Here is a 21,923-nt window from a genome sequence, read left to right as displayed (position 1 = left end):
TCCTTCATGTCATGGTTCATGCTCTTGAGGGACTCAAAGCCAAAGTTCCTTTCCCCCAATTCATTCTCAACCATGGCTGAGATAACCCCCACTACGAGTCTCGTTTTAAAAATACCAGAGACCAGAGTCCCACGTGTTATGCGCCATAACACCAAAAGCAGAATGGTTAACCAAATAAAAAGAAAGTGTACAACACTTGCGTTACAGTCCTGGAGCTCTATATCTAAATAATATCATATAATACATAGATATCTATATCATATATAATGCATATTATCACGGCCAAAATTTGCGTGCGCCTCCAAGTCTTGTCTCATTGGCGGGCCAAATTCTCTGGGCGGGCCAGGCAGAGTAAGGGGAGGAGCTTAGATGCTATGTGACGACATATGAAACCACATTCCAAATCAGCGCGCTTGAGCATCCGTTTTTTCAAAGTCGAGCAGAACACCTGGTGCTCGTTTTACACCAAACGCAAGTTTTAGCCACTGGGGGACCATAGGCAGGCTAGGGGAACTCATATTTATGTTAGAAAACCTCATAAAGTGAGATTTGGCACCTGTAACAGATCCACGTGTCCATGGGGCCTTTGTCAAGTAGCCTGTTAATATGGTATAGGAGTATTGTGGTCGGATAGTGAATAAAATTACTCAAGGTTAGTAAATTACTTTCCTAACTAAAAGATGGACAACTAAAAGATGGACGACGAAAAGATGGGTTACCAAAAGATGAAGACTAAAAATGGGTTACCAAAGGATGGGTTACCAAAATATGGGTTACCAAAAGATGAAGACTAAAAGACTGGTTACCAAAAGATGGGTTACCAAAAGATGGGTTGCCAAAAGATGGGTTGCCAAAAGATGAAGACTAACAGATGGGTTGCCAAAAGATGGACAGCTAAGAGATGGAAGGCTTAAAGATGGACGACTAAAAGCATCTCCGTTGCTTTGCTCCCTGCTTCCTAAGCATGCTGTTTTTTACGCAGGCTTTACAAACGTTGACAACCCGGTGAAAAATTATACGTTATTACCAATGTTGGAATTGCAATAAAAAAAGGAATATAGGCGACCAGTCAAAGAAGGGGAAATTAAATAGTTTTCACGTTGACAATGCTCCTGCTCACACTTCTGTCCCCTCATATTTATGGACATAGATCCCAAATAGTATGATTGGATGAAAGTCCTTGTCTGTCATGTTACAAATAGTGCGTAATTTTAAATATTCCTGGAGCAGGGAATTGCTGGATGGCATTATCTCCTTTCCTAAAAGAACGGTCCAGTGTAACCTATGCTAAAGGAGATAAGTAAGGAAGCATTGAAGCAACTTTCCTCAGCATTAAGAGAATTCGTGAAGCTCTTATCATTGCTGCCAATTAGATACTTCTGGGTCACTCAGTAAGGATCCTTCCTAGCAGAAAGGATTATCCCACAGCAGACATCGACACTTTCTGGGTTTGCTGATTTCTAACTCTTGGTGAACCTGAAAAATGTGAATTCATGACGGGCTTCAAAAGGCATAATCTATCGCGCTCTGACAATGTGAGCCATTCGGGAATAAGCCAAGCCAACACTATTATTTACTTTTATTGGGCCTAGCCGGTTCAATTGCACATTGACTTTGACAGACTATTGAAGCCAGTGTTTGCCGGACAGGTTATTTTAACAGGTGATATTATAAGTACATGTTTTGTAATAGTAACCTGCATTAATCTATTTGATTTGGACAATAAGGGAAGCTGTAGTTTACTATACAGTCGCTACTATTTCAATCATCGATCAATTCACATTACAAAACATACGTACTTTTTTATTGGACTATATATATATTATAAGGTCATATGGACTATATTTTTTTTTTTTCAATATATTGAAACAAAATAAGTTTTTATTTTAAAAATTATGTTTTTCAAATAAATAATATCTTGGACCTCCTCCAGATAGAAATGTGGCATTAAGGAAATAAATGTGCTGTGAGAGAACAATGTGGTCACCTCGAGTATTAGGATACAGACTCACTGGACTGGAGAGTATGGAAAAAAACGAGGGTCAAATCAGTTTGGAAAAAAGAGTGTTGTTTAATTTATTTCAAACAAAAGTCCAAAAGTCCTAGTACTGGCCTCGCATCAAGGCAGCACCTACCTTCAGCTACCCCAACACAGAATGAGCCACCCTTTAAATAAGGCAAATCAAGGCCAGTCAGGCTATACTATTTACATGGGGAACATTTCCTGGCCAAGGCTAGATGAACTAACCTACTGCCCCCTACTGCGACTTAAGTACAAATACAACAATCCTTTTGCTGGAATTGGAGGGACAGTGAGAAGGGGCTTTCTCACACGTGCCATGATGAATTAAAATTTGTTTAAATTAAACTGAAATAAATAAGTTATTTTGAAAAACTGATTATAATAAAAAACATCTCTAATTCAATATATAGATTTATTTATATAATGATATTTATTTATATATTTAATGCCTCATTGTTCTATTTCATAGATATTTATTTATTTAATATTGACTCAACGGCATTCCATATACCTGTGGTTTGCAATATGAAATCTGCAGAACATTTCACGATCCACAAACACAAATTGTTACCAAAGTTAAGGGTCAAGAGGTCAAGCCAATGCTAGGGTAATGCTAGAACCAACCAATGGGCTCTTCACTGAGCTGCCTCTCCATCTTTTAATTTAAGGGAATAATTAATTATGTGTAATTGTGTTTTTCAGGCTAAGTGAAGCCAAGTAACAAAAAGGATATCCTGGCAATGTTGCTTCGTACAATCGGCCCCAGGCTTCATTTTAGGCTCAGAGAAAGAGGCAACTCATTCTCTGCTTTTCCTGATTTCTTACTTAACATATCTGGTTAACCTGGAAATTCTGTGAAATAGTGCCCTGAATGTTACACAGAAATGTTTTGTTGTTTAAAAGGGAAAGTTATGTCCTTCACTATAAAACAACTCATGATTCATGATACGTTTCTTGGTAGTCCTTAATGTGTCCAGTTTTCTGGGTACTTTTAGGTGAGGTCTTCCCTACATGTTATCCAGAAAGGGGCTGAATGAGAGACAAAAGGATTTGCTTACAGATGATGGCTTACAGATGCCGGCATAGAATGAAATTCACAAATGGCACATAGTTTCCATGTCTGGCTTGAGCTAGGCCCATCCTGAAGAGAGTGACAGTATACATCAATGTACAAGCTGCACTATGATCCCTCATGGAAGGACTAGATGTAGATGAATTGTGACTTGTTTTGTCACGGACAAGATCCATAGCAAGAAACATGAATTATTAATTAAACCAATGCTGCAGGAGAGGGGGTGGGGGTAGGACAGATGTCCAGATTGCAAGCAGAGTGAGAATTCCGGCTCATGCCAAAAGCTCCATTAATACTCAATACTCCCATGAAATTCAGCCGTGGTGCACTTGAACACTTTTAGAGCTGTGGATGTTTTTTCTTGTGTCCCTCCAAAGCTGTCTCGCTTTCTTTACGAAATCAAATTTACATTACTGGCATGTTGATGTTGGTTTGGAAGCGAATGCACTAAAGGGAAAGTTGGGGTTGCAATCAATTTCTGAGCTAGAATGGGGTCAGGGGCCGAAACTGTTAGAGAAACACTGGGCTCAGTATCCATCCTGTATCCTCCCATGCATGTCCGGCCACCCATTCTCCAGGACCGTAGACGGATGACAGCCTGACATTAAGAGGCTTTTCTTTTCTTGGACTGGGGGAGTTTGTGTGTGTGTGTGTGTGTGTGTGTGTGTGGTGGTCATTTTTCTCTCCTTAAACATGGCGTTCTATGGCACGTCCAGCGGTCACACACTCACAGAGCCTTCCTTTCCAGCTCTCCTCCTCCACAGATAACTTAATATTATGATGGCAACTGGCGGCTCCATCACTCAGGTCCGTAACGGTGCGCCCAGGCAGGAGGAGCACACCAACACCTAACACATCTGGGCAACAAGTGAGGGAAATAAGAAAGAAAAAAAAACAGCCCAGCTGTAATCCCTTTGCTGCAGAGATGAAGGGTGCAGGATGAGATAACAGAAGTTAAATCACCTTTGGTTCGTCAGTGTTTGCTCACCTTGCTCCCCCACCTTGCCCCCCCCAACATTCTCAGACAGAAATCACTTGACCTTTATCTGTCCCGTCTGCTAGGTCAAAAAACAATATCTTTTTGACAAGGAAAGCAAGATAGATATGAGGTTTTTTTTTTTGCATAGGTGTTACCGTCATTACATTTATTTTGAAACAGGTTATAAATAAAGCTATGTTGACCATACATTTGTTATGTGGTGTAATTAAGGAAATATTTTCTTCCCTATTCTTTTTTCTGTATTAGAATTGTTCATGAGGAACACATTAATTTAGGTTGAAGTCCTAAACTATCGCCCTCTAGAGGCGGCCATCCACTAGAGGGTGGTGTTACGGGAGCTGTTTGTTCCGGTAGTTTGATTAAATAACAGGATCAGAATAGTCACTAAATAATATTTACCAATATGCTTTATTATAATGGTTTAAAAGAAATACATGAATAAAATAAATAATACAAAAGCAAAGTCCTTTGCTTAAGTAATCATTTTATAGGATGAAGCCATCCAACTAATGAAATAATCCTAAATAAAATAAACATTAAACCCTCTAGCCCAACCCTTGTCCTTTGTTGACTTTGTAGTCAAGTCAATTACAGTTCCGGAACAACACCAAAATAAGCTGAATATGGTCCTTTAGCTTTTTAAACAGAGGCTTTGTGTCCAACTGCTTTGTGGAATGTGTCTCTCCCATCTCCCCGTCCCGGACCCGGGCCCGAGACAGTCTTCAAGTAACATCTCCGTAGCAACTGGGATTCACTCTATCTTCTTCCTTCCTTCTCTGAGGGCTCTTCTCTTGAGCTGCAGGGTCTTCAGTTCAGTCATGGTGGAGAATGTCCGGTACACCCACACGATCTATAAAGACACAAATACAGATATTAACATACATCAACAATTTGGGACATCATTAGTGGTGAGATAAGAATCAAAATACTTACCACAATAATGATGGTGTTAAACAAGAGGGGGATTGAATACACCAGGGATATGAACATGCCCGTGGAGTCGAAGTACTGGAAGTTTGAAAATGACCTGGGAAGAATAAATGATCTGTCAATAATTATGGCATTACATTTTCTTTAAAAAAAAAGGCTGCCTTACTTATATAAGGAGGATTATGATTGTTTGATATAAATTTCTCTTTGACATCTCCAAAATGTATAATGAAGCATTAGTAATGTGTCTGGACTGCTGTTCTGAAATCAAATAGATGAGTTGGAGCTCCGCGTTTGTAATAGCTTACCTCCAGTAATTGGCTGCTAACTCGTTCAGATATTCAGCGCTATAAACCATTGCAACTATGAAGAGAGACAAGACAAAATTTAGGCATAGTCGTTAAAGGTTTGTAATAACACTTTTTTCATCCTAATGGTAAAATCCCATTTTAAGGGATTAGGAATAATCTTGGCTCATGTAACATTACAAATCTTGTGTCGACATGTTTAACTGTAAAACTATACAACTATTTGGGAACAACCTACTCAGGTCAACTGGGTGTTCGCCAACCAACTATTTTAGTATCAGAAGCAATATTCAACAGGAAAGACTTTATTCTGGGCTACTCAAATTATATATCCTGATTTAAAAAAAACATATACACATAATACAAATACACACAGTATTAAGATATGAACTATGATTGAATAATCATAAAGAATGCCGACTTCCTCATCCCTTGCCCCAGTGGCGCAAAAAGTGGGTATGCACTATATGCGGCGCATAGGGGCACCAGAGGGGGCGCCAAAGCGATGGAAGTAAAATTATTTGAGTCGGCATTTTCTGTATTTAACAGCGTTTGTGTCCATGATATGATGATCATTAACAGAGGAACGTCAATGATAAGGCGCCCCCCCGCTCCTTCGCCTCCCTCCCCCCCTCCTCCTCTCCACACGGCGCTCCAGTGGCCGCCCCCTCGACTACGCCCTGGAGGCGAGCGCCAGTGTCTTCATTTGAACCGTATTGTCATCTGATGACACGTACTTCAATATGAAGTACGAGAGGCAGAGAAGAAAGCCATCGGGGTCACAACATAGAAAAATAAAGATTGGGAAGGTCGTTTTTATGGCAGTGTATAAAGAGGAGGCTTGTAAATATACAGGTAAATCTACTACTATTAAAACAACAGGTTACTGTTGTCTTTTAACAGTGTAGGCCTACTGATCAGAATGGAGCCTACAATATAACGGATCATAACAAGAAAAATAAAGGAACTTGTTTGTGGCTATTTTGTTTTACTTCAATCTCTATGTAAGTCTTTGTTTTATGTCAATAGACCCAGTAAAAATGGAGTTATAAAGTTGATACTTGATAACTCCGTTAATAATCCAAAAGTGAATAAATTAATAATCAAAACAAAATAATAATATTATTATCGTATCTGAATCGAGACTGAATCGTTCTACACAGTATTACGATGCATCGAAGAATCGATTATCAACAGCTCTAACAGAGTCTAATGTTTTGCATGTAAGCTTTTTGGTGAAACTAGAGTGGTGGGGTATAATAACTGGCAGTGTCTTTCAAAGATACTGAAGCACCATGAAACAAGTGGTTACCACATAAACGCTTATCTGATGTGGAAAGAATTGGCACCCCGCTTATGCCTAGGTAAAACTATTGATAGCGAATTGCAGAAAGCCTGTGTTGACTCGAGTGATCGACTACATACTCTTCCTTGCAGAAAGAAACCTGCCACTGAGGGGGACTGTGAAGATGTGAATGGCATCTTCACTGTGTTAACATGTTTTAAAAGATTCACGTGTTCCTGTCTGGCTGTTAGCCCTGTAATAGTCTGCAGCTGTGGCTCATAGATTAATTGAGCCACACCCATTCTGGTGCTCCTTAAAGGAGCATTTCACCGGTGGAGGCATGAATATGTATTGCAATTGGGTCCTATATGTAGTCGAATAATAAAATAAAATTCTACTTTGGTGAAGTCTTGACCGAGAAAAGGCAGAAAGTGACTTTTTGGCGCTTGTGGATTGAAGACAACAACTCCCACCATGCACAGCTTCGCTGGCGGCCACTCCCGCTGATCATCTCCGCCTATCGGACACCTCCTTGTTCCATCTACTAATGGAACAAATCAGCGTGGAGCTTGAACCGACGTCACTAGAGTAGTGACGCTTGCACAGAAGCATACGGCCGACATCTTCCTTTATTCTGGGTGGAAATAGTAACATAGTTACGCAATTAATTGCGTTTATGTAAAAAATTTTAGCGAGAAATGTGCATTTTAATTTCATAATGTTCGCTCGTTGAATGTGAAGGATGTTTGGTTTGATAGTTATGACGAAGAGGGAACGCTCCATTCACTTGCATGGACAGCGTCTCTGGTTGCTAAGCAACCTCAACGTCTTGGCCGACTATCTGCTGATCAACACTACGAATGCTGGAAACACACCAGACACACCATGTGAAGTTATTTAACCCGATTATTGTTATTTATATCCGACATTATTTAATCTAACCCGATCTAAACTCTATCATGCACCCAAACACGGCGGCATTTGGGTTTCCTACCTCGGACTCCTAAATCCAGCGCAGCCACAGGCGCGTTGGCGCGTTGAACCATTTTTGTGACACAAAATAATCAAGCTTCAAGTTAAGCACGTTACACGTGTTTGGTGTGGCCGTAGCCCGTGTCCACCAAAAGCGTCTTTTTATGCGGTTTCACCCAAAAAATCGGCTTCGTGTAGACGGGGCCAAGAAGGCGAACACACGTCACCAAGACGGGGAGACAGCGCCAGGCGACTTACGCCACTATCTGCCAATGGATCGTGGATGCCTGGGCTGATATAACAGTCTCAACTGTGGTCTAAGCTTTCACGAAGGCAGGAATAATCACTGAACTGCCAGTCAACAGCAGCGACACTGACTCGGATAATGACGAGAGGGATCCGGGCATGTTGGATGCCGTACTCGCCCAACTGTTTAATTCGGACACACAAGAATTCGAGGGATTCGTAGACGGGGAATGAACTGAAAAAGTGAGCTTATTGTTGAGAGATATTGATATTGATGAGATATTGTTAATATGCACATTAACGTTTGAACATCGTTACCATGGGAGTGACCGGAGTTGTCAGAACGTTTAATAAAGTTTGACTTTATCTGACTGTTTTGTTGACATTCCCTTTAGCACAGCTCGGTCTGGTCGATGCATAACGCAACCCCAGTCAAACGTTTGACTGCAGTATCTTCTATTCTATGCGCCTTATAATCCGGTGCGCCCTATACATGAAAACAGTTCTAAAATAGGCCATTCATTGAAGGTGCGCTTGATAATCCGGTGTGCCGTATAGTGCGGAAAATACGGCAGCCCTCGTCTATTTCTTTCGAAATGGTGAACTTTTGCATGGAGCCATCTTCTATGTCAGATCGAGTAATCTCCGCTAATGTAGGCCTACTTCAGTTTTATCAACAGCCTCTGTTATCTTAGCTTCAGACGCTGTGGATGTTAGTTTCTGCTGGTGAAGTCCCAACCACTGGCACTGCTCTAATAGGTCTGTAGCGTCAGTGGGTCCCACCCCCTAGAGGGGGGTGGGACTAGTGGTTGTAGTCGTACGAGAATCATCCCCTCTTACACTTCCTATTTTCTTGTACGCAAAAATCGTCATATTGCGTCATAAAAAACAGGAAGTGTTGGAGATCGATACGGATCTCTCCAGTCTCTCCAGAAAATAAGGAAATGATGCTAGACCATTCAAAAATATGCGGGGGGTTCTAAAAATACAAAGCTTATGTGAAATGGGTGAAGTTGCCCTTTAAGAGGGCCAGAGTTCTAGACTGGAGGGCGGCTTGAGTTGTGCAAGTGACTGGACTGTTGTGGTATTGTTTTTAAGTAAAAATATGTTTTTACCAACAACATTGTGCGTCGAGGAAACTCTTTTTCACAGGGACAAAATGCACAGATAGGAAATCCTAGAAATGGAAATGTTCTGGGTATCCTTGATCTCTTATAGCACGGTATGATGTTACACTGGCAGAGCATCTTAGAAAGGCTGCCTCTAAAAAAAACACCGGATATCTGTCCTGGTGCACTCAAAATGAGTTTTTTGATTCAATATCAGAGTGTGTTTTAGGTCAAATTTGTGCCCAGATCAAAGAGGGGGGAGGGGGGAGGGTGGGCGCCTGCTATGTGTCTGCATACCCCCCAGAAAGTAGGCAGTTGCGCCCCTGCCTTGCCCACTCACCCATAAGCAGGAACTGACAGATCTGCACTCGGTAGAACCGACACGTTAACAGAGTCGATCCGAGACAGATCGTATGGAAGGTCAGCAGCCCGATCAGCCATGGCTCCGACCACTGGACCTATACAACAAATGCCAATGATGAAAGAGAAAACCAGACATATGTTGGCATAAAACCAATGTGTCAATACAGCGTTGACAGCTCATTTAACTAGAGAACTACAAGGAAGCACTAATGGCAGTGATATTCTGAACAAACCCACCCTTAAAACAAGACTTACCGACATAAGGAATGTCCATATCGACGTTATCCTCACATTACTGAAACCATCTATAGGAATTGAGCTGGCATTGTGTACTTTCTGGTGTGTCATTTTTATGAAGTAACAATTGCTTGTGTTTTATGCCTGGGGTAAACAAGAGTGCGGAAATAAAAACTATACGGGCGCACAGGATGACGTCACCCGAAACCTCCCCTGTTGGTCTGCAGCCTCACTGCATCGGGGAGAAGCCCATACTGGACCGGGGTGGATGGACTAGTTACATGGGACCACTTCTAAACAACTTTGTATATAAATACCTATTTCATAAAACACATTCACATTTTAAAACCATTATATTAACACAGATTAATACATTTTATTGTAACAATAGTATATTCAAGAGGTACGACATCAAAACAGTGTACAACAACAAACTTAATCCAAACGTTCAATTCAATCGCAAGAGGACACTCCGGTTCTCACTGATAACTCATTCTGTCAACTGTCATTACCTTTCCAAAATGTAAAAACAAAGAACAAAAAACATTCCATGCAGCCACTGACCGTTGTTAAATCAATTATAAACAAGTGTTATTTGATGTTAGTTATAAGCTGCCCATTTTATGATAGGGGCGGGTCTTTCACATTACAACTAACCTTTATTAATATAGTCATATACACTTATATACACAATTATCCATCCCTGTTACATTACATGACAAATACAAATGAAATAATATTAAGATGTAAAAACTCATTCAGTAACAATGGTCCACACAGCATTGACATCATGGTGAGAGCGTTCCTATGACGGTGTTTCTCATCCTCTGCCCGGTTGAAACTCTGGTATAAAGCAGGTAGCAGCCGCTGTGAGGGGGGTGGTGTAGGCCAGGGCAAAGTTGTGAAGACCCAGCATGAGACACTTCCAGCTGCCCCGCCACGCCCTACCAGCCCTCTGTGATGCACACACCGTTACACAATCAGTGCAACACAAAACAAATCACCTTCAAATCAATCATTTACTTTTGTTTGGTAGACAATCTTACTTTTCCTTAACCAGTGTGTAAGTTAAGAAGGATTGGGAGGGCGGTTCCCTGGAGGGCAAGTTCCCTCTGAGCACTGTCTGTACAGCACAAAGCCTCATCAAGTCTGCACACCCTTCATTGTGAAAGTGGTGGGGGCTTAGAGCGGGGGACTGGGTTTCACTTTTATTTCCTCACATAAACAAGAACCTGGTCAACACAATAGCCGCTCCGGATGTTTACTGGAAGGCTTTTTTCCATGGAGAGGAAGTCTCCTCTGAAAGCATGGAAATAAACCGTTCCAAACATAACCTGTGCTCTTGATTTTTTTTTTTTTCAATCAGGGATCTTATGTTGTTTGAAAGTGGTCATTTGTTAACGACAATATATCAACATTTGATTATGTCCTCACTGTTTCTGCTCCTCGTGTTTGTCAACTGCTACTCAAACATTTCAGTGAACTGGCGGGCATCAAATGTGCTCTGTTGCCACATTGAGCAAATTATTCAACTTTTTTAACCAAATTCCCAGCATTTTCTCACCAACACCATGTTGTTCTAATGCAATGGAACTTAATCATTGGTATTAATTGGTGTTGCCGATTCAATTTGGGCTTATGAACAGATGAAACAATTTAAGTTAAAGGTGGTGATCTGAAATTTGCTGTAAAAAACACGGCCACTACGAAATTTCACTAAGGAGAAAATGATTGAATAACAAACTAAATGAATAAGTAAATTGTAAATGCATTGTGAATCTTTTCATTTTTGATTATAGTAATTGATTTTCAATGGTATTTCAATCCGATTTGATTTAATTTGCAATACACTTATTTAATGGAAGCCTAAAATAAGATGTCCCAATAAGCCACAATCACAGCAGTAGACAAGATGTGATACATTGACACTGCTACTCGATAGTTGACAATGCAATACTTCATTTCAGAAAAACAACTCATATCCGCACATTGGTGCAATCGGTCCCCCTTTGATCCAACTACATTTCTCACCTTCTTTACTTTCTTGTATTTCTCTTTTTTCTTTAGCTTCCTCGCTTCTTTAGCTTCTTGCTCTGCTTCTTTATCCACCAAAGGCTGGTACCTCTCTGGGAGGAAGGCCAAGTGAACGTCTCTGAGGCCCCTGTCAGGCTGCCTGGAGGTCTCCTTCTGCAGGCTGTCGGGGGGTGCGTGGCTCCCCTGGAGGTTTGCTCCATCTACCTGTCGCTCGTAGCTGGCTGCCCTCACACCCAATGACTCTACATTCCTGTGAAACAACCGTGTGGCAAAAGACGTCGGCTTCATCTAGAACCTGGTGACTTGGGAGAGGGGAATGGATGGATGGAGCTGAGATGTGCCAAAGGGTTCGGTATTGAGGTACTTTATCAGGCAAACTTATGGGCCCCTGAATGGGTGTGTCGAGAAATTCAGGGCACATTTCAGACCTCAAAGGCGCAGCCCTCTTTCATACAAACTTGGACAAATGCCAGCATGAAAGATAACCTATTGGTCATTGTGTATTCATGGACATTTATTATCATCTCTGGTAGGATGTTAAAATCAGAACAAAAACAATGCAGAACAATAAGAGTGAGGGGCCATATTTTGCAATTGTAAATTTAACTTTCCTGCTAACTTTTAACATGCAAAACAGAATACACAACTTTCAAATCTAAAGCAACTTGTAACGACAAACTGAGGAACATTTAACAGTGCTCAACATCAAAGTGATCGCCCCCATGGGCCTCTTCCTCAGGCTGGGTCTTCCCGGCTGGACGCCTGGTCCTGGGAGCCTCGCTCCGGGTCCTTCATCCGCAGGATACGGATGAATTTACTCTCAGGAAGCGAGCTGAAAACAACAAAGAACACAAATAAAGAAGAGCCGGTATGGACCATTGATCACATGACCGGAAGGGAACTTCACCCAGCACTCTTTGAAGGGGTGGAAGTTAATAATTGCAAATTTAGTAAGTAACACTTGTAAGTAGCCTTTGAGTACGCTGGAATACAACCATCAAAAACTAATTGATAATATATGTAATAATATATAATAATAATACTTGACATCATCCACAATGATGGTTTAAGCACTAATTATGGCAAGAAGAAGAGAAACAATATATCGCTGTCAGTACAGTAAGGATGTTCATAGAACCAAGTGCCAAGCACTAACTAACGTGAGGTAAACCCATTCCCTGTATACAACAAAGATAGCTAGGATAAGGCACCATTACCAATTTTTTTTTTTAAAGTGCAATAACGTACAACATACGTAAATAAGTGCGTACATTAAGTACCAGGACGTGTGACACACAATAAGTGCATAAGAGGGGTGTCGGGAGGCTATGCAGAGTCTAGGTGAACCCTGGTAAAGCGGAGGCCTTGGTCACCTCATGCTCTGTGGGGTGAGGAAGACGAACTGCCTGTAGCGCTGGCTGTCCGCTATCTTCAGCATCATGTCCATGGAAATCCTGCGGTTCACCATATCCTACAAACAAGTTAACACAGGTTTATAAAGAAATTAATATTTTGCTGCCTGTACTTTCCCATGATCATTCTCCAATATTAAATCAAATATTTTGCTGGCCGACGTGTCCTAAAAATAAGTTTTTCTTTATCAGTACCATACAACTTCATTGAGATTTAGAGAGAAACATGCTGAATATTAACATCAACAATGAGTGCGTACATACACCACAGTGTATTGTATTTCTATAGAACTTTCTTCAGGGCTCAAAGCAGCCTGCTCTAAGGTCGGTCGCTTTAGCCCGCTGTCAGAGATGAACCGCGGGACGGTAACCTTTGACCCTTACCATGTAGACATCAAACTCATCCAGGCAGCGGAATGGGGCCTCGGTGATGGCCCAGAGGGAGAGCACGAAGCACACGGTGGAGAAGGAGCGCTCCCCGCCGGACAGCGACCGCATGTCACTCAGCTCCGCCTTGTCTCCCTCCCCCGGCTGCACCTGGACACGTTGAAGGGAGGGAGGGAGGGAGGGAGGGAGAGAACAAGGGGATGGTATTAAAGATACTATCCTCTAGGTTCCATCGCTTCGTTTACCAGTAATGTTTTAAAGGAATGGAGAGAAAAAAGCTAGCTTTCTCACGGAGATGAAGAGGGTCTCGTCGTTGTGATTAAAGGTCATGCTGCCTGTGTAGCCTCTCTGGAACAGCAGACTGTCAAAGTAGTATTTACAGCGAGCAGACAGCATACTGGAGGAGGGTTGGAGGGAGAGCAAGAGATTTAGGCAGAGCGCAGGGTGCATAATTTCTTCAGGTGTTTGTGTAAGGTTGCAAGCCAAGCAAAGTGTTATCTTCATCTGATTATCATGCTGCCTTGTTTTACAGTTGTAGGACTCGGCATCGGACCAATGCCGACCGGTCCGGCCCAATATCACATAATATCACATTCAAGAACAAGAGATGAGTCTATAGGCGCTACGGGTCTGCTGGACTTGGGCCCGCTACCAATAGACAATATACTCTCACTAAAGTGTGAGTGTGAAATCTCCAAATGAAACATGAATCCAATGCAAAATTACAATACAAAATTGATTAGACACAAACAGGTGGATATCTAGTGAACCCATTGTACAATTTGGACATTTGAAACCTATATTGAAAGATATGGGGTACATGATTGAATGACACCAAGCCAACCAATCGCAATTGCACCATACAGCCACCAGATAGCGATGAAAGACATGTATTCTGATTGAAGGCAATAGACCTTTCGCCTCCGGTACCCTCTCTTGGCTACTAAAAATGGATTTGATAAAACCTTTCAAATTGGGGGGTAGGGGCTAAAACCAGTAACGGTCATTTGGGGTTGAAGAGGTTGACGACCTTCGCCTGGCCAACGACATGAACGATGACCCTCGTCGATTTACAAGACGGTCCTCAGCCCCTCTCCCCCAAAAGACAGGATTCACCAGCAACAGGAGAAGACCACATCTCTGGGTGAGTGGGGGAGCTGACCTCCTCAGGGAGTTGTAGGCCTTCAGGCGGTCTGTGATGATCTGGTTGAGGGTCCTGATGAAGCTCTTAAGGCACTTCATCTGCTGGGCCGTGTCCTTATACTTCTCATAGGCCTCCTTGTACTGCCTAATGCCAGGGGAAAAGAAACACACGGTTGGTTACCGTAAACAAGTTTTTTTTACCCAAATGTGAAAAACTGATAATAATGCCATAGCTGTCTAACGAGGCAAACAGAAATAATCAAATAATAACTTAAAGACAAAGACAAAGTCAAATCCATTGCCAATGGTTACTCTGAAAGTCATAAATGTAAGGTTCTCTACCAATGATGACAAAAAATGTAAATACATTATTTAGTTATCTTTGGTAATTAATTCATATTCCAAACTATAGGACAGCCTTTTCTGATAACAAAGGCATAAGAGGTTGAGTACATGGCTGTGAGGTTGGCTGTACACATAGTTAGGCAAAAGACAAACAATTTCCCCCCGGGGATCAATAAAGTATTTCTGATTCTGATTCTGATTAGTAAGGTGAGGATCACTTCTGTCAATCCATTCCAGTGTAAGGATTAGTGTCAGAGCCACGTACTTAACAATCTCTTCCCGGTTGCCCTGCTGGGCTTGCTGGGTAGTGATTTTAGTCTTGACAAGGTTGATCTCGTTGTCCAGATTCCTGGCAGTCCGGCGTACCTCAAGGCGCTCTGGACAGATCTCTGTTGCCTTGGTAACTGACGCCTGACCAACCATGTGACACGTAACGTTAAGACTTTGAGACAATAAAACAAGATGCCACATACTAGGTCTAGTAACACCTTCGTATTAACTTGCATCAACATTTATAACGCTTGTCATCGTACCGCCAGCTCATACTCCTGGCCCTCCAGGCTGGCCTGGAGGGCCAGGATGTTGTCCAAGTGGGTCTTGCGCTTCTCCTCATAGTGCTTACTGTGGTGCTTGCATTTCATCACCTCCTGGTCGCTATTAGTCAGGTCCTCCTACAGGGCCACAACAGAGAGGAGTTCAATAGAAGATCAGATAATACACTTGGGCACAATAGAGACTATTGAATTTCATTGGATAGATTCAAGGTCTTATTGAGATTTAGGCTCTAAAAATTGATGTCAAGTTTAAAACATTTGCTGCCATCAGATAAAATAATATGCAAGAGTTTACTGGCTTAATTCAATAAAGGTTCATAAAAATAAAATGTAATGTCTTCTGGCTTCATGACAGGTACTTTCTACCATGTTACCTTCATGGAGTCGGCCTCCTCCGCCATGGCACTGATCTGATCCTTGAGCTTCCTGTCCTGCTGCTCCGCCTCCTCAAAGTTGGCCTTGAGCTGGGCCATTTGGGCCCGCGCCTCCTCACACTGGGCCTGCTGGGAGGCGATCTTACCGACGACCTCCTCCAGATCCTCCTCCTGGGAGAGGGAGAAGAAGAGAGAGAACAACATGATGCAATGATCTTCATATCTCTGAAGATCAACAGCCCTAATGATACCCCCTATGGTTGACCCCTCCTAGATTGGTTCAGAGAGTTCTCCATGTAGGACACCTCACCAGGGGCTGGAGGTCCTCTGACTGCAGCTCCTCCATATTCTGAAGCTCGGTCAGCTCCAGCTGCAGCTTCCTTTCCTTCCCCTGAAACACCACAGAAGAAGAAGATGGAGAAGGAGGACTCGTTTCAAACTGAATGAGTTATTTATGAAGTCATTAATGGTGGCAGAAAGCAGTGCTGCATGATTAACCGAATCGCAATCGCGATATCAGCCTTTGCGATTGCGTTCGCAAAAGGCTGCGATTTAATTATTTCATGTATTTTCTTACTTATTATATTTAGTTGTACTATTGGAGAAACCTAACAGTTTGCACAGCAGAAATGCTGTGAAAAGATTTATTTTTTGAATTTATTTAATTCTGTAAAATATTGTTACTTTGAAAACAGTATTTTTTATGCTAGTTTAAGTTTGTATGCTTTGAGTTAGGGCTGGGCGATATGGACCAAAAGTCATATCTCGATATCTTCAAGCAGAATATCGATATAAGATAAATATCGATATTTGTCGAGGGGGGGGGGGGGGGGGGGGGGGGGGGGGGGGGGTGGGGGGGGGGGGGGGGGGGGGGGGGGGGGGGGGTGGGGGGGGGGGGGGGGGGGGGAGGGGGGGGGGGGGGGGGGGGGGGGGGGGGAGGGTGGGAGGGGGGGGGGGGGGGGGGGGGGGGGGGGGGGGGGGGGGGGGGGGGGGGGGGTGGGGGGGGGTTGGGGGGGGGGGGGGGGGGGGGGGGGGGGGGGGGGGGCTCGGCGCGCAGATTGATATTACTATTTCTACCGTTCCGAACTTGAAGTACAGTTTGATGGTTGAATAAACCGTGGACTAGACACTGCCTCCGCCTCGTATTGAGAACATTATAATATATAACATCACGGCCAAAAGCTCTGTGCGCCTCCGAAATATTATGAACCGTAAACGACTGCGGGGGGGGCGTTGCACATGTATTTTATGTATTCTTTAATATAGGTATTAGTGGGCAAACTACCACAGTATTCAAAGACGTTCCCGAAATTCTGCCGTGGTGCAGAGTTACAGCCAACTCCGAGCCAGTCGCACATTGAGCTTCCCCCCAAATGCGCTGTTTTGGTGTCTGTAGCTATAATGCAAATGAGGAGGAGCGAGTCGGGTCAAGGAGGAGGGTGGGGATGTGGCCCTGAGCAGCTTGCAGCCACGGTACCATGCGCTCTGTTTACAGTGGATGTATCGCAATGGCGAGGCGCACATAGCCTTTAGCCGTGTTCTGTAAATATTCTAGAACACACGGGAGGCATGTCGCAGTTCATGTACTTCAGCGAGTCAAAGCCAAAGTTCCTTTCCCCCAATTCCTTCTCAAACCATGGCTCAGATAACCCCCGACAGTCTCGTTGAGGACATACAAGACACGTCAAAGAACCGACAAGAAAACACTTGTCACACACACACATGTGGCGCTCGCACGGTCGTGTCTCATTGGCGGGCCAACGTCTCTGGGCGGGCCAGGCAGAGTAAGGGGAGGAGCTTAGATGCTTTGTGACAGACCTAAAGACATTCCAAATCAGCGCGCTTGAGCCTCCGTTTTTGCAAAGGCGAGCAGAGCAGCTAGTGCTCGTTTTACACCAAACGCAGGACCATAGGCAGGCTAGGGGAACTCATATTTATGTTAGAAAACCTCATAAAGTGAGATTTTCATGTCATGGGACCTTTAATGTTTTATGTTTGGGTCTCGCGGAGTGAGAAACCTTGAAGTTACCGTTATTACTATACCTACCTACCGTTTCGATTTACAATTACTATTCCTACCGTTCAGAATTGATTACAGTTTGATGGTTGAATAAACCGTGGACTAGACACTGCCTCCGCCTCGTATTTGAGAACATTATAATATAGAGCTGTCAGTTAAACGCGTTATTAACGGCGTTAACGCAAACCAATTTTAACAGCGTTAAATTCTTTATCGCGCGATTAACGCAATTATTGTATTAAAAAAAAAAAAAAAAAATGTCGTTTTTTTTTCAAAACAAAGAAGCAGTAGCCTGACTGCTATGTTCAAATTACATTTGTTCAAAGCAGTCGTTTAATTGCACTATAGGCTCTTTTTTTGTATCGTCCTGTTTTGATCAGTATATGCCAATGTTATCAATAAAAAATCATTTGCACAAGGCAAGCCGATGCACTTCACCATGTTGATAAGAGAATTAAAATGAGAAGAATTATGGAACAAAAAAATCAAGGGATATTTAGCATAGAAAAAGTATTTGCGATTAATCGCGAGTTAACTATGACATTAATGCGATTAATCACGATTAAATATTTTAATCGCTTGACAGCTCTATATCACGGCCAAAAGCTGTGTGCACCTCCGGAATATTATGCACAGAATTGCAACCCGTTGGTTGCGACAGTTTTTAAGCACTCTCTACAAATTACGTAATTTTGTAATTCGTCAGACACCTTATATCCAAACCATTTCCATACTATGGAGCCGTTAGATAGAGGTAGATTTGTGTCTTTATTATGCAATCAAAAATAATAGGTTTGAGAGCAAAACTTTCCACACTGCAATCAAAAAATAGATTTGAGAGCAAAACTATCGACACTGCAATCAAAAAATGTTTTATTGCAAGATAAATTAATGTGATAAAAAAAATATCAATGGGAATCCAAAAGTTTTGTTTGCAAACCCAAAAGTTTTGTTTGCAAATCCAAAAGTTTTGTTTGCGAATCCAAAAGTTTTGTTTGCGAATCAAAAAGCTTTGTTTGCGAATCCTAAAGTTTTGCTTGCGAATCCAAAAGCTTTGCTTGCTGTTGAGCTGAATCTCGTGGGCGGGACCTACGCCGAAAGATGTAAGACACGTCTCTATTGGCCAGTCTCGATCGGAGTGACAGCTTGGCAACATCCGAAAAGCCGCTGCCCCCGACCGCCTCCAGAAGCAGATTGTCGTGCCTGACGGACAGGGTGTTCGTTTGTGCCTCTCAATCCGCGGCGGGCGGTCAACAACATCGCCCTGCTCTCCTCTGGCCATGGTCTCCTTGTCGGCTGACAGGGAGGCCTACGGGATTTTTCAGGGCGCGCAAGCGCGCGCACGGGACAAGCCCATAAGACGAAGCCTAGACGGCGTAGCCTACATGAAATAGAACTCCCTCTCTCTTTACTAACTGTGGATGTTGCCAAGCTGTCACTCGGATCGAGACTGGCCAATAGAGGACGTGTCTTACATCTTTCGGCGTAGGTCCCGCCCACGAGATTCAGCTCAACAGCAAGCAAAGCTTTTGGATTCGCAAGCAAAACTTTAGGATTCGCAAACAAAGCTTTTTGATTCGCAAACAAAACTTTTGGATTCGCAAACAAAACTTTTGGGTTTGCAAACAAAACTTTTGGATTCCCATTAATATTTTTTTTATCACATTAATTTATCTTGCAATAAAACATTTTTTGATTACAGTGTCGATAGTTTTGCTCTCAAATCTATTTTTTGATTGCAGTGTGGAAAGTTTTGCTGTCAAACCTATTATTTTTGATTGCATAATAAAGACACAAATCTACCTCCATAAGACTGTTTTTGAGCCGGAGGCAGAGCGCGAGAGGACATAAGCAGAGTTACGAAATAGCAGGCGGCAGGCGCGGTTCGAAACTGGTGTTATTTGGAACAAAATGTACTGTAATTTCAATGCAAATTAAATTATATCGATATTGACGATATGGTCTCGTTTCATATTGCGTTTGAAAAAATATCGATATATTTTAAATATCGAAATATCGTCCCAGCCCTACTTTGAGTTGAAAAATAAACATTTTAAAATTATCAGTAATCTGTGTGCATTTTCCTTTATAACCAAGCAAGTTTCCTCATGACACCATTTGTTTAATATATCGCAAATCACAATTTTGTCCACAATAATCGCAATATGACCTTTTCACCAAATCGTGCAGCACTAGCAGAGACTGGTTCGTTTTACCTGGGTTTTCTTCTGCTCCACGTGGGCTTTCTTCAGCAGGTCCTCGTTCTTCCCGATGTCCTCCTCCACCTTCTGCTTCCTCTGCTGGTAGCACCCCACCTGCGCCGTCTGGTTCTCCATCTCCCGCTGCAGGTGTCTAGAGCGGGAGGTACAGGACATGAAGGAGGACATGAAGGAAAGACATGAGTGTGCATTGAACGCAGCCTTCTAAAATGCAAGGTTAGCATTTAGCAGTTAAAACAAAGCATAGAATACAACAATAAATATTGTCAGCGAGTTGAAATCTCTTTCATACACTGGCAAAAGCATTGCAGCATAATCTGACAAAAAAAAGGCTGCGGGGGGTTAGGTTGTGGAGTAGAGATCCCACCTGATCTCCTCCTCCACATCCCCGAAGAGGAAGTTGGGTCTAGATTGTTCAGCCGACCACGACCGGTTTTCAAAGATCTGGTCTCCCTCCACGGAGAAGGCTTGAGTGCAGTTCCTCGGGGGTTTGGCCATCACTGCACGAGCCTCAGCGGCATTCTAGTAGAACAAAAAACAACACGCTGGAAAGGTTAGCGTGACGAAAATAGTAATTAACAGGTCTGTGATTGTGATGGACAGAGCACAACAGGAGGTTACCTGATCAACAATATCCTCTCGATTCCCCTCTGGTCAATAAGGCAGTTTGCCACAACAGGATCCTCGACCTCTAGAGACTGTAGTACTGATGGATAGGTAGGGTGGTCTACACCCCTGGAGGAAAAAAAAAAAACAAGACCAATGACATGTTTGTCAATATCTAGGGTTGAGCACCGAAACTCGGTTCCATTAGGGAACCGGTTCCGACGTAAATGGTTGCAACGAGATCGAATAAGAACGCACATTTCGGTGCCTCATAACGGTGCCTGACGTTTTTTTAACGCCCCCTGCCCCGCCCCAATGGTGTTGCGGCGTCAACTTGCGTTAGTGCAGGGCGCTATACCGGTTCACACTGAATAACGGTGTGTATTATTGTTAGGATATGCAGGGTTTTTTTCTAAACAAGGGAACAGGGGCGCTGCGCCCCGATACTCCCGGCGTGCGCCATCCTACCAAAATGCCGACTGAACCTGTCAGACTTGGATCTGTACTTACATGCTGCTGTACAACATACACTATTTCTCAAAACGATCTTTTATCCGCGAAAATATCCCAACACCACCACCTGACAATGTGTCTGATCCTCAAATAACTTATAATTACTCCAAAAATATTCCGATCCGAATTGGAGTTTCCCAAGGACCGAGTCGACATGCTAACGTTAAAGTTATTAGCAGCAAGCTAGCTACTATGTATTTGAATGGGTTTTTGTTCTAGGCGCTAAGATGCTAAGCAAGTATACAAGACCATTCCAGTTCCTCTCTGCACAAAGCGGTTTCAATGAACGACAGAAATAAACAAATGCTGAGTGTTGATCAAGAGTTTTGCGAGAGCAAACGAACAGTCGAACAGGGTTCCCTGTTACCAGGGAAACCCGTAGCAGGGAACTAAATGGCAGCTGCACGGCCGAATTCGCCCAATAAAAGTGTAGTAACCCAGAGAACCAGCTACAACATAGTTTTCATCCAAACGAGCCGTCTTTAGCGAACGGTGAATTTGCGTTGGCTTCTACGAGCAGTCGGCTTTCAGCCGCGAGCTTAGGGACCGTCTGCAAAGTGCAAAAACTGAATTGCATTGGCTTCTACGAGCAGTCGGCTTTCAGCCGCGAGCTTAGGGACCGTCTGCAAAGTGCAAAACTGAAACGACAACAATAGTAACATTTCTATAGCGTCGCCATTATTGGACTCTAGAGCCCCAAACTTGTTCCATCGAGGCATGGCACAGGAGGTCTACCATGACTAACGCTACCCTGAACCACCTCCTCAGGAT

At 42.9% G+C, this 21,923-nt stretch overlaps 3 protein-coding genes across 5 annotated transcripts in view; all 3 read right to left on the bottom strand.

Moving 5' to 3' along the window:
* Positions 1-4,484: 4,484 nt before the first annotated feature.
* On the bottom strand, positions 4,485-9,778 carry tmem18 (transmembrane protein 18). The gene is made up of 5 exons (XM_030344829.1): positions 9,564-9,778; positions 9,286-9,403; positions 5,334-5,388; positions 5,029-5,122; positions 4,485-4,945 (listed from the first exon to the last, which is right to left on the bottom strand). The coding sequence occupies exons 1-5, from the start codon at positions 9,654-9,656 to the stop codon at positions 4,847-4,849; spliced, it is 459 nt and encodes a 152-aa protein (XP_030200689.1). The 5' UTR covers positions 9,657-9,778; the 3' UTR covers positions 4,485-4,846.
* A 123-nt stretch (positions 9,779-9,901) lies between these two features.
* On the bottom strand, positions 9,902-11,930 carry LOC115534142 (uncharacterized protein C1orf115-like). The gene is made up of 2 exons (XM_030344830.1): positions 11,577-11,930; positions 9,902-10,500 (listed from the first exon to the last, which is right to left on the bottom strand). Exons 1-2 carry the CDS (start codon positions 11,865-11,867, stop codon positions 10,366-10,368), a joined length of 426 nt encoding a protein of 141 aa, XP_030200690.1. The 5' UTR covers positions 11,868-11,930; the 3' UTR covers positions 9,902-10,365.
* A 142-nt stretch (positions 11,931-12,072) lies between these two features.
* Positions 12,073-21,923, bottom strand: part of si:dkey-119f1.1 (Structural maintenance of chromosomes protein 6-like) — a 66,074-nt gene continuing 56,223 nt past the window's right edge. For all 3 annotated transcript variants that reach the window (XM_030344828.1, XM_030344827.1, XM_030344826.1), the window contains exons 16-27: positions 20,656-20,768; positions 20,401-20,557; positions 20,031-20,166; positions 16,105-16,185; positions 15,795-15,965; positions 15,400-15,537; positions 15,132-15,277; positions 14,541-14,666; positions 13,670-13,775; positions 13,376-13,528; positions 12,953-13,050; positions 12,073-12,411 (exon numbers count right to left, since the gene is read on the bottom strand). In XM_030344828.1, the coding sequence (XP_030200688.1) occupies positions 12,315-12,411; positions 12,953-13,050; positions 13,376-13,528; positions 13,670-13,775; positions 14,541-14,666; positions 15,132-15,277; positions 15,400-15,537; positions 15,795-15,965; positions 16,105-16,185; positions 20,031-20,166; positions 20,401-20,557; positions 20,656-20,768 (1,522 nt within the window). In that variant the 3' untranslated portion in view covers positions 12,073-12,314. The remainder of the gene's footprint in view (positions 12,412-12,952; positions 13,051-13,375; positions 13,529-13,669; positions 13,776-14,540; positions 14,667-15,131; positions 15,278-15,399; positions 15,538-15,794; positions 15,966-16,104; positions 16,186-20,030; positions 20,167-20,400; positions 20,558-20,655; positions 20,769-21,923) is intronic.

Source organism: Gadus morhua, chromosome 21 (genome assembly GCF_902167405.1).
Source record: "Gadus morhua chromosome 21, gadMor3.0, whole genome shotgun sequence".
NCBI classification, from domain to species: Eukaryota; Metazoa; Chordata; class Actinopteri; order Gadiformes; family Gadidae; genus Gadus; species Gadus morhua.
The sequence above is the reverse complement of the archived record's forward strand: the minus strand, read 5'-3'. Positions and strand labels throughout refer to the sequence as shown.

What these genes read in the sequence shown, in the direction of transcription:
- tmem18 (XM_030344829.1), bottom strand. Translation starts at nt 9,656, where the DNA reads ATGACACACCAGAAAGTACACAATGCCAGCTCAATTCCTATAGATGGT. An exon ending in TATGGACATTCCTTATGTCG is followed by an intron (nt 9,404 to 9,563) that starts GTAAGTCTTGTT and finishes TTTGTTGTATAG; the next exon opens with GTCCAGTGGTCGGAGCCATG. An exon ending in TTAGCAGCCAATTACTGGAG is followed by an intron (nt 5,123 to 5,333) that starts GTAAGCTATTAC and finishes TATTCTTCCCAG; the next exon opens with GTCATTTTCAAACTTCCAGT.
- LOC115534142 (XM_030344830.1), bottom strand. Translation starts at nt 11,867, where the DNA reads ATGAAGCCGACGTCTTTTGCCACACGGTTGTTTCACAGGAATGTAGAG. An exon ending in AATACAAGAAAGTAAAGAAG is followed by an intron (nt 10,501 to 11,576) that starts GTGAGAAATGTA and finishes TGTGCATCACAG; the next exon opens with AGGGCTGGTAGGGCGTGGCG.